This window comes from Primulina tabacum, chromosome 5 (genome assembly GCF_025594145.1).
Source record: "Primulina tabacum isolate GXHZ01 chromosome 5, ASM2559414v2, whole genome shotgun sequence".
Taxonomy (NCBI): Eukaryota; Viridiplantae; Streptophyta; class Magnoliopsida; order Lamiales; family Gesneriaceae; genus Primulina; species Primulina tabacum.
In genome coordinates this window covers 42,359,809-42,372,072 of record NC_134554.1, presented here as the reverse complement: position 1 = coordinate 42,372,072, position 12,264 = coordinate 42,359,809, and the positions used below count along the sequence as shown (strand labels likewise).

Sequence of the window (12,264 nt, the reverse complement as noted above, 5' to 3'; positions counted from 1 at the left end):
GAGCTATTAATAAAAATGGGCTAAGAAACTTCATCCCAAGTTCGAAATTTGTCTTTGTATCTCCTTGTGAATGGTGCTTCGTACTTCGATTCAGTAAAACTACATGCCCACCGAAAAAAAACACCTAAACTACAAATCTTGACAAACATACACCTACATTTTGGATCCTGGTACACTGTTCTTGTACATACAGAGGAGGGCTCAAACCCAGAACGTACAACCAACAAACACAAAGAAGATCATCCACTTCACCATCCCAAAAAAAAGAAACTTAAAAATTCGAGAAATCATAAAAAGTACCTGAAAACTGAAAATCAACGAACAACGAACAAAACAGTCAAAACTCAAGAAAAGAGGAAGAAAGCGCTGATTTTCTGTGCATAAGAATAGCTACTGCTAGGGCCGGCTGAGTTTTTTAAATGTTAGATATGAAAATAAATTATATTATAAATACTAAAAGTTTTGGACTAAAATCTATAAAAGCTGGAAACACTAGGGACTAAATAATAATATAACATAAAATGCGGCCGGTTCGGTTATTTCAGTTTTCAATACATAAAAACCGAAACCGAACCGGAAAACCGAATATTTCAAAAACTAAATCCAAAACCGAACCGAAAAACCGAAAAACCGATTCAAAAAAACCGAATTACAAAATTCGGTCGGTTTTTTCGGTTATATCCGAATAATGAACACCCCTACTTTATGTTTGTCTATATTAATAATATTTTAGTAACATCTAAAAATATAGATGAACATATTAAACATTTAGATATTTTCTCAAAGATTTGTAAACGTGATAGACTAGTCCTACATGGAAATAAGGCAGTCATCAATACAAAGAAAATTGAATTCATTGGAGTAAAAACCGACGAGTCAGAAATAATCTGCTAGAGCACATTGTAGAAAAAATGCATAATTTTTCAGATAAACTCGAAGAAAAAAGACAACTTCAAAGTCTCTTAGGAGTTGTTAACTCTGAAAAATGTTCATTAAGAATCTAGTAAAACACATTAAGGTTTTCAGCCAATTACTCAAAAATGATATAAGATTCATATGGATAGAATAGCATACGAAATGGCTTAGCCAACTAAAAGAGATTTACAAAAATCTTCCAAAAATGGCTAGTTCTCAAGATAAAGATGATCTGGTATTATACACAGATGTCAATAATCATTGGCAGACAGCAGTTCTTACAAATCTCACACTAGAAGGAGAACAACCATACAAATATTGTAGTGAGTTATTATCAGATACAGAAGTCATATGATGACATATCAACGAAAATTAATATTATACAGTAAAAAAGCCTTTTGAAAAATTACCTGATTTACTGGACAATAAATTCACCTTTAAATTTGATAATACACATGTTAAAGTTTTCTTTCAAAATAGAATTAAATCTAAACCTGATAAGACTATATTATTAAGATGACAAGATTTATGTTAAAACTACGATTTTGATATTCTTGTCATTAAATCTCACGAAAATATTCTTTCAAATTTTCTAACAAGAGATGGATAGCACTGATATTGATGTCAATGAAAATATAGAGACATCTGAGGGAACACATTTAAATGCTTCAAAATGAGTTCAACAAGCTTGTCCTAAATGCATAAGTTGCGGGTAGTTTACGACAAGTTGATAAGAACACAATCTTTGATCGTATCACAAGTTGTTTACAAATTTATACTCAGTTATGATCTATATTGCAAAAGCCTATCCTCTATGCTATTGGCAAAACACTGGCTTCTCAAAAGGAGATTTTTCGAGAACAATTGTTTAAACATGGAGAAGGGGATTCAATTACCCCTGGCACGAGTGTTGAGTAAGGATCATATTTATATGAATCGTCCAAGAAAAAATCGAAACTCCGGATTCTTATCTCGAGTCATTAAGTTAACCTTTCACCTCGTGGTTGAAGAGGAAGATATCAACCTCATACCTTAAACTGATAAAAGAAATCTAAAGTGGATACTAATGAGTTTTCAGTTTTTCCATTTCAGATATACCAACACTATTGAGAAAAATTAAACAATATAATATGAATCAACCATGCCACAAGTTGGGTTGCAATAGCAGGAAAACTTCAAAGGATGTGGATGAAACCAAATTCATATCCTAGGAAGTAAAGACATGATATGATTTTGGGACTCTTGTCTCGATCTTTACCACATCGCCTAGCTTCTCAGAGATATTTGCACTACTAAAATGGATCCAAGAAGCTGTTAAAGAAATATGAACAAATGATGACTATTTGTCAATATGAGACATTCTAGAGCTATACTTCTTTAGTGCAGCACCAGAATCAGTTGGGAAACGGTGAGAAGCTTCATAGGGTCTTTTTGAAAAGATCGCATGAGGTATTTCATTTCATCGCTCAGGAGGCCATATATTAATATCCATAAATTTATCAAAGATCCTCCAGAAAATTAAACACCCCTTTGTTTATTCACTTACAGAAAATGACACATCCACCGTAAAAGCATGTGGCTTATGGCTCTGTCTCACGGAGATGGACAATGTCAATTTTTCATTTAAAATTTATGAAAATTCAGTTAACAAATATTTCTTGTTAAATATAATGACATGAAACACTACATGATTTGCAGAAAAATATTTGAAAGAAAAAAAATCTTATGTAGAGTAGCAAGCTACCAGGAATTAAAAAAACTCATCGCAATTTTTGTAATATGACTCATTCGTCGCAAATTTTTTAATATGACTCATGTTAGAAGATGATCAAAAAGATTCTGCCCAAAATGTCTAAACCAGAAAAAACCATAGTTCTAGAAAGGTTTTCGACTAAGATCTAACCGGAAGCATATTTCAAAGACAAGTCCAAGTGATGAAAGACCACAAAAGTCACGTTTTACTCAGGGACCACTAAAAAGTAAAAGATTTTTCTATAAAATTAAATAAGATATGTGATCCAATCACCCAATTAATAGAAGAGATGACCACTCAACTATTACCAAGAAGAAATAACAAAAAAAATGGGTCACTTCACAAATAGATGTCATCAATAAATCACAACAACATGCATGCAATAAAGAAGAGTTATCATTGAAGTATGAGTTCAGATTTCAAAACCGCTATTGACCTCTATATATATCAAGACAGAAGAAAGTTGAAGGCATCGAGCATCATCTTCAATTTTATCTCAAATAAGATTTGTAATATTTCATTTAAGTTTATGTGTATTATATTTTCAGTTACAATACGTAGTCAAATAAGTTATCTCATCCTCTATAGAAGGTTACTAATTTCATATGAATGAATAAATTCACCTGGCTTTTGCCCATCCCATATATTATTTTCAAAATAAATATATTCACTATGTATCTTGAGGTATGAAAGGAAACAAGGTTGTGCTAGATGCTGCTAAAAGAATCTGTGATATGAACCATCAATTGTGACTGCGTGGTTAGGCTGTGAAGATCAATATGTAAAACTCAATGAATAAGACTCTATGATATTTGGTCAAATCAGATACAAAGTTTAATCTATTTTACGAATGCATGATGAACTATATAAACAAAATTAATTGCAAAAAATTAAATAAAATAATAGAAGTAAATAAATATAGGAATCATGGGTAAAATGGGATGTTGGGCTAAATTGGATAAAAATCTAAACAAAATGGACTAAACAACATGAATGAAGAAAATACTATTATTTATTCAAACAAGTGTCATTTGCAAAAATTATTAAAAAAATAAATATAATAAACATCATGCATGAAGAAAATTATATATATCTTAAAAACAGAACATCTTATTCATCTATTTTTTAAAAAAAAAATCGATAATAAATTATATATCAAACAATTTAAATTATCAAAATAATATATTGATGATTTTTTTAATTAAAAATAGATTAATAGAATGTTTTGACTTGTGATTTTTTTTATACATTATGTTTAAACGATGTTTTAATGAATTTAGTTTTTAATCATTTTTGCGATTTAGACCAACGAGCTTAAAAGATCACAATTCACAAACGACAACCCCAACTCTCTCTCGTCTCTTCCTCTCCACCTCTCCTCCTCACACAGTGACGCAACGCAGAACACACACGGTGAAGCTCCACGGGAAGAGAGGGAGGGGAGCAATCTAGAAGGCGATCATGCACCTGGTGAATGCTGTGGCGCTGGCATCTGTGGCTATCAGGCATGGGGGGCTCCAAGATAGCGGCTTTTTGTACGCAGAGATTGAATTCGGAACTGTCTGGTGGTTCATGTACGCGGGGATCTCATGCGTGTTGGTGCTCTTCGCCGGTATCATGTCGGGATTAACTTTGGGTCTCATGTCATTGGGGCTGGTCGACCTCGAGATCCTTCAGAGGAGCGGCACTCCCTCTGAGAAGAAACAGGCTGGTCTGCCCGCTTTTCTTGCCCTGAATTCTATCCCTGTTTTGTTTCTTTTGGTTGATTAAAAAAATGGAAAGTATGGGATATTTGTGTGTATTGTGATGGTTTATGAATTATGATTGGGGGATTTGATTGGAATTTGTCATGATTTTTGGAAAAGATGGCATTTACATTTTGTTTTTGTGTTTCCTGTGTCCGTCTTCAACCTTTTTGCTTATACGATATGTTGTATTGACAACAGTTTGTATCACAAGCTGATCTCTCAATGAAAATAGGAGTTTGAATTTGATGCGTAATTTTCTGAAAAATGCAAGCTTAATCAATTACATACATTCAGTTTCCCCGTACACTTAAATTGTGGCTTGGGCTGCTGATTTCTACGTGTGTTTGTAGTTTAGGTTCAAGCATCAGTTGTGGTATTTTTTCTGGCTCAGCTGAAAAATGAGGATAAATGTCCATCCTGAATCTGGCGATGCTTTAGAATATGCTTTATATATATTGCAGTTTTATGTTGGAAATCTATCACTTTTCTACTGCTCTGTCTTGAAATTTTTATGCTTGAAGTTGTCCTGTTATTTGTTCCTTTGATTTTGATGGTTAGTTTGTAATGTTCAGCTGCAATACTTCCAGTGGTTCAGAAGCAGCACCAACTTCTTGTGACATTGCTTTTATGTAATGCTGCTGCTATGGAGGTACCGATTATGACTTTAAAATTGTTTTATGAAATTTCTTGAATGTGGGAATGTTGGTGTTGTGCGAGGAGCTGTACCTATTTTCTTGCTTCTTATTATTTGTCCATGTGCTTTATTGAGGTAAGTGATGCGTTTTAACTGAAATTAAACAGCTTAATTGGTGAAGTTGTAATGAACAAAAATCTGTAGTTTCCGTGTGTTTTTGGCCATTCATAATGTTCAAATCTGAACAGATACGGAATATCAAGTAACTTAACAAATCAAGGTAACGGTCGCCTAAGAAATCCCAGTGAATAGAGACCAACTAAGAATCGAATTTTGGAACTAGAACAGCATAAGTTAAGCATAATCATATAATACATGGCTATCTGACAAAAGTAAAGTGGAGCCCAAAAGAACTAGGCAATCGCTCTCATCTTTTAATGGTTACGATCCAAATTGAGATTCATTCTTGGTAGAACGAGTGAGTGAGCCTTGCTGGTTAAAGCAAGGAGAGGCTAGTATGATCTAGCTCAATTGGCTATAGATCTCATCTTCTTTAGTAAAAGACCTTGCTCTATCAGTGGGCTTCCTGTTGGATCTTGTTATTTTACGACATCCATTTCATCTGCTTCTTGGGCTGGGACGACTGATTGGAAATTTCTGAAAATTATTTGGGCAACATGCTGGAAAAATCATTAAACTTAATTCATTTTGATATGCATGGCTGCAACCCATGCAAGATTATTTAGGTAAAGTAAAGTGCTAGACTTGAGGTACCTCTGCCTCACAAATGAGTTGTGTGGGCTTCGATGTCTTAGAGGTACCTTTGCGTTATTTTTCTCGTAGCTGTCTTATCAACTGAGGGAGTACAGAATTTTAATCATTCAAAATATACATCTACATAAGTTTAAATATTTCCCTTTTACTATTTGTGCCAAACCTTTTCCACAGGCCTCTCAGTTACGCATTTGGCGATGAGATTTTATGTGTTACAAGTATTATTACTGTAGCGCATTTACCCGAGCCACTACTAAACATACTGACTAATAAATAAACTTGATAACAACGATTAAACAGCGGAAACCAAATAACTTAATTATCTTATGACTCAAACGAAAGCAGTACAATAATTTCAATCTTAATCGTTAATACAACTAAATTGATGCGATTCTTCGACCACAAAAAGCAAACACGCTCAAAAACAGAGTCACACCCTCGATTCGATGAAACAAAGAAAGGTCTTGTTGTCCCGATCTTTTTGAATAAAGTAATTGGTTAATATTCACCTCTAAATTACGAATAATTTAACAACAAATATTAACGAGATAAACAATTGATTTCAAGCGAAACTTCGAAGAACTCGTCTTTGACAATCCGAGTAAAAAACAATCGACAAACGTCATAAAATATTAAACTCTGATAAGTTTGATTTTAGAAATACACAAAGGTGTATACAAAGTTAAGCTTTGAAATTTGAGAGAAAAACTCAAACATATGATAAAACTCAATAATCTATCTTCAAAGTTCGTGTTTACAAAAGATTATATAATAAAATACAAGAAAATCGTAATCTAGGGTTTTCATATCTAAAATCCGCAAAGCGGCGCGCTCAGGCACGAGATTCTACCGCTCGGGCGCCGAGTGTTCTGGAATTCACGTTCTGGACAGTGATATTTGCACTCGGGCGGTAAGATTTGACCGCTCAGACGTAGAAGCTTCTGTCTTCCTCTTCGTTTAACACTCGCGCAACGATCCTATGGCCCCCAAGCTCATTTCCATTCATCACAAACCCTTCGAGGCTTGGAACCTTGCTTGCAGGCTCCCCTCGATTGCTCATGACTCCATGCAATGCTCCCTTGAACCTCCTTTCAATCATTTTCACGCCATGCCCAGCCAGATTCATATCATAAATCGAAATCATAAATCAAATAAAACCTCCACTTGATCACCACCGAAAAACCAATTGCTCTAGTCACTGCCCTGGCCGTCCGAACCGTCCAACCTAAAACCTATCTCGTGGAACAGTGTGTCCAAAATGAAAACGAGGACGTGATCGACAATTGCCCAATATTCTCGGATATCAAACTAATATGATGCATGTGAAATGCAATATTCTCGGATATCAAGAATCAAGTCATATGTTTAGTCCAGAGGCTTCTGAGTGTGTAGTCTCTGATCTACCTAGGCATGTTTTGGTTCATATACTCATCATCAAGACTTGGACCTACAATGTCCAGGGTCATCAAAGCCTGCGGGTCCTATCAGACACTGTAGCTCTCGATACCCAACCGTTCACAATACAGAATAGGGCTGAGCGGCCCTAACAAACGAGGCATATCTCAAAAGATATCAGGCTCAACGTGATATGTCACACATAATATGTCAAAACAGTAAAACACGTATTATGCAACCGATAAATATGCAGCATATAAGTGTGTATACTACGATTGGATATCTCAGTCAGTACATCACATATCTTGTTAAAACAATCTGACAGAAAGTTGATTCGTCTGAACGTAGAAATACCAACATGTTGATCCTCAATTAATGAATTACTTAATAATGCTTAATTAACAACTCTTTAATCATGTCTTAATTAGTCCTTCATTAAAAATAAGGATTCGGGTAATTACAATTACATTAGGCTCCTGATTGCAATTTCATAACTTGCGGTTTAGGTTCAAATGGAAGGTGTAGCCATAACTAGAGCTTGGACACGAATTGGTTCCAAATCTTTATGTTCTAGTTTTGATTTTCTCATCGCTCGAACAGATTTGCCTTGAAGTTATTCTTTTAGCTTTTAATGGTTAAAAAAATGGTACTGCTTGTGGGTTCATCAACATTGAAATTAATTAATTATAATTATTGAGTAAATATCATAAATATGGATATTTTATTTTGTATCAGGAAAAAAAATAAGAGCGTTTGAATTTAATATATATAAATCAAGTAAGTCAAAATATATAGATTAAGTTATCGATGTATGCTCATGATTTTAACGCTTGAGATGAATTTGTCGTTCCTGTTAGTTCCAGTTTACTATTTCTAGGAATTGGAATGAAACCGCAAGTCTTGATTTTGGTTTCACTTTTGGTTCTGATTTTTCTGTTTCAGTTTTTCAATGATGGCTCAGATATCTGCTCACAATTAAAAATGAACCGGCTTGGGGCCTAATTATATTACGTGTTACAGTTGATAGGGAAAATGTGCATGTGATTTAAAAGAGAAGACTGTGAAAGGCATGAAAGTTGTGTCAACTTTTGTTTGCCTGCAATAATCTTGAGCTAGTCTGGGGAAATTTCTTTTTCTTTTATTTATTCAATTCAAGAGGTTTGTATGGATTATCTTACTGAATTACATCGCTGATATTCTGCTTTCAAACCATTGTTGAATCTTGCAGGCCCTTCCGATATACCTGGATAAGCTTTTCAATCAATATGTTGCTATTATATTGTCGGTCACTTTTGTTCTATTTTTTGGAGAGGTACACATGCATCTACTATGTTATGTATTTGATGTAATATTATTTCAATGATACATTCTTTACTGAGCTGACATCGGCTAATTAAGTACCGAGACTCATATGATGATGAATTCTCTTGTTACTTGATGCTATCAGGTTATACCTCAAGCAATTTGCTCTAGGTATGGACTTGCTGTAGGTGCAAATTTTGTATATCTTGTGCGCTTTTTGATGATCATTTGCTACCCAATCTCTTACCCAATTGGAAAGGTAAATTTTATTTTACCTAAGCAAAATGTCCAAGTTTACTCTTGGATTTAATTGTTTGACAATCAATTTTATTTGCATGATTCAAAATTTTTGGTGCTACAAATGCATGTTGATATATGGATATGGATTGCCTCTTGTGACATCATGCTTGAGACCTACTCATCAAAGATATATTTTGACTGTCATTTTTATTCATTATTTTCATTATCATAGATTCTAGATTGCGTACTGGGACATAATGAGGTGTTGTTTAGACGAGCTCAGCTGAAGGCTCTTGTTTCTATTCACGGTCGTGAGGTAATAAAAATTCCAATATATCTATTATGCCTCTTCTTTTTCTAACTGTTTGTACCCGTTATTCTACTGAAATCTTCTATGCGCTGAATGTTTTCTTCGTTTGGGATAATGTTTGTTCTGTATCTTTAGGCCGGGAAAGGAGGGGATCTCACACATGATGAGACAACGATTATTAGTGGAGCGCTAGATTTAACAGAGAAGGTATGTCTGATGCTGATGCTGTATATGGCATACATTATAGGGACTCATCAAACATTTTCGTTTTCAGCTATTAGAATCTTCAATAGCTTCCGTATTTGATTAATATTGGAAAATTTTATTAATGGTCTTTCATTAATAGTACCTTAATTTTCATCAGTCGTCATCATTACTTAACTTTTTAGTGTTTCTATAGTTTCTTGAAAGTGATGTTCTTTCTGTTTCTCTCTCTTCTTTTACATCATCTTCAAACAGACCGCTGAGGAGGCAATGACACCAATCGAGTCCACATTTTCTTTGGATGTCAATTCGAAGTTAGACTGGTAACAAATGGAAGTTCTATAATGTTTGCGTGAGAGTGGAAATTTCTTATTAGGATCTAGTCTGGAAATTTCTCTATGTGCGCAAAGGCTTGTATTAAGATGGTGCTGAGATGGCGAAACTGTTTAAAAGAAGTGCTCTTTTTTAAAATGCGATGAAACCCGATGTTGAGAAGCTAAAAAATATGATTCATATGGTTTCTGTTTTTTTAAAAAAACTAATATAATAAAGTAGAAACTTTATCTTTCACTATTAATGTAGACATAAAGTCACTTTTTTGAGGAAAAAAACTCTTAAGAAGGCTTTGCTTAATTAATTGTTCATAAGCCAAGTACTTCTGCATCCAAACTCGCCGTAAGTGAAACCACTCATTGACCATTTTGTCATTGTTCGTTGTCTTAAGCACAAATGTAAAACTATTCTCTTATTTTTTTGGAATATCTTAAATTTTGATTGTGGCAGTTACGCCTATCTCATATACAAGTACCAATCTGAAAGATGTTGGTTCCAGCCAGTATGACAGCGGGCGGCTTTTATTTCACTCTTGTTTTATAATTCTTCTTTTATTCTGTATATTACACAAAATTTTCTTGTTACATCAGGGAAGCAATGGGTAAGATTCTGGCTCGGGGGCATAGTCGAGTTCCTGTCTATTCTGGGAACCCAAAAAATATAATTGGACTTTTACTGGTAAAATTTCATAACATTGGTACATTTTTCTTATACTTTGTATATATGTACTAGTAACTCTGTTATCATCAGGCTAAGAGTCTTCTTACAGTGAGAGCAGAAACGGAGACCCCAGTGAGTGCTGTTTCCATACGGAGAATCCCACGGTACAGTGGAGTACTTAACGGCATGATTAATGATAGGAAGCAAATTATATCAAAAGATTTTTTGTAATCTCAATATTATTGCATCTTATCCCATGATATATTCTTTATTTCCAAAGTTCCTGCACAAGTGCACAAGTTTTGCGTGTAAATTTGATCTGTGATGTTCAACTTAAAACACAATAATGCCTTGAATAAAATCTTGCACAATGTTCTATTCAATCCCTGAGACAGTCGGCGATCAGAGATCCATTAGCAGCAACAACATTCAACATTTCATTTTATTCCATTATATGATTTCTCTGTACCTAACTATTGTTCATCCAACTGTTTGTTTACGATGGTTGAAGTGTTAATTTACAGAGTTTCTTCTCAGTGTTCCAGCAGATATGCCGCTATATGACATACTTAACGAGTTCCAAAAAGGTAGCAGTCATATGGCAGCTGTTGTCAAGAGCAAAAACAAAAAACCTCCTTCGATTGTGGAGAAGTCTGAAGAGAACGAACCCACGGATGGGGATTCAAATTTAACGGCCCCGTTATTATCCAAGAAAGAAGAAAAGGTGGATAGTGTAGTGGTTGATATTGAGAAGGTCCCAAGGCCTGGCTCGAAAAATAACCTTACATATGACATGATCGTTGGTAAATTGCCTCCATCAGATGACTCTGAAGATGGTGAAGTTATTGGTATTATCACCTTGGAAGATGTATTTGAAGAACTCTTGCAGGTAAAGTACTAGCGCTAGATACACTATTCCCCTCTATTTTATACTTCTACTCATGGTTCTATTTGTTGACACAGGAGGAAATTGTTGATGAGACGGATGAATTTGTGGATGTGCACAAAAGGTGCTTGAAATTTGGAGGTTCTTGTTGCTATTTTTGTGATGATTATGGTTGAAAAACGATATAATGTTGCTTCATTTTGCAGGATACGAGTGGCAGCAGCTGCTGCAGCTTCATCAGTTGCTCGTGCACCATCTTTCCGACGGGTATCCGTCCAAAAGGGGCTTGTAAGTAAATAATCACAGAACTCGCCTTCTCCTAGTTTTCTCAATATGATTGGAAAAAGCTCAGCATTCAAGCGAACTCATGGGACTTACTTACTCAGACGACTCGAGCTATGTTCGGTTTTGTTTTTGGCGGTTTTTCGAAAATATTTTTCTCGAAAATATATTGAAGAACTCGTAGTATATCCAGTTTTCTTTTCCGACCTTTGACATTTTTATCACGAGTATCATTTTCATGTAAAAAATGCAACATTATGTTACACACATTTATAACATAGTAGTATACCTGGTATCTAAATTTTAAAATATAATTTTATTAATATAATATAATATCAAAATATATCTGATAGTTGCTTATCAAAATTCATCTTATCCTTTCTAGGGAAGTCAAAATAAGCTAGGACACCCTCTCAAGAAACCACCAGGTGAGGATGATGAAGTTCCAGCAAACAAGAGATGAAACCAGTTGCCGATACGGAAACCGAGACGTTCGTGTAGGTAACATAGTCATCAAGAAGCTCAATGATGCCGCGATACGTAGTCGTTTTTATATAAGGACCCTAAATCTTGCAATGCAATAAAATAGAACTTGAGGTTGTGAAAAGTGCGACACCAAATGGTTCTTTAGTGTTGTTGAAGTTTGATGCAACGATAAATGTTTAATAAAAAAATTTAATATGATTGGTGTGATCACTTGTATGATATTTGTCGTCAATTTTGGAATATTAATTGTTGAGATGTTTGTGAGACATATACACTTATTATTATAATTTATAATGAATATATATAATTTGGAGCGTAAAAGCTGTACAATTAATAATATTA

At 34.5% G+C, this 12,264-nt stretch overlaps 1 protein-coding gene across 1 annotated transcript; it reads left to right on the top strand.

Annotated features, from left to right (window-relative positions):
• Positions 1–3,980: 3,980 nt before the first annotated feature.
• On the top strand, positions 3,981–12,129 carry LOC142547782 (DUF21 domain-containing protein At4g14240-like). Its single transcript, XM_075656239.1, has 13 exons — positions 3,981–4,379; positions 4,989–5,065; positions 8,448–8,531; positions 8,667–8,780; positions 8,994–9,077; positions 9,207–9,278; positions 9,531–9,598; positions 10,199–10,286; positions 10,359–10,432; positions 10,806–11,157; positions 11,232–11,278; positions 11,361–11,442; positions 11,822–12,129. Exons 1-13 carry the CDS (start codon positions 4,130–4,132, stop codon positions 11,897–11,899), a joined length of 1,470 nt encoding a protein of 489 aa, XP_075512354.1. The 5' UTR covers positions 3,981–4,129; the 3' UTR covers positions 11,900–12,129.
• The last annotated feature ends 135 nt before the right edge of the window (positions 12,130–12,264 follow it).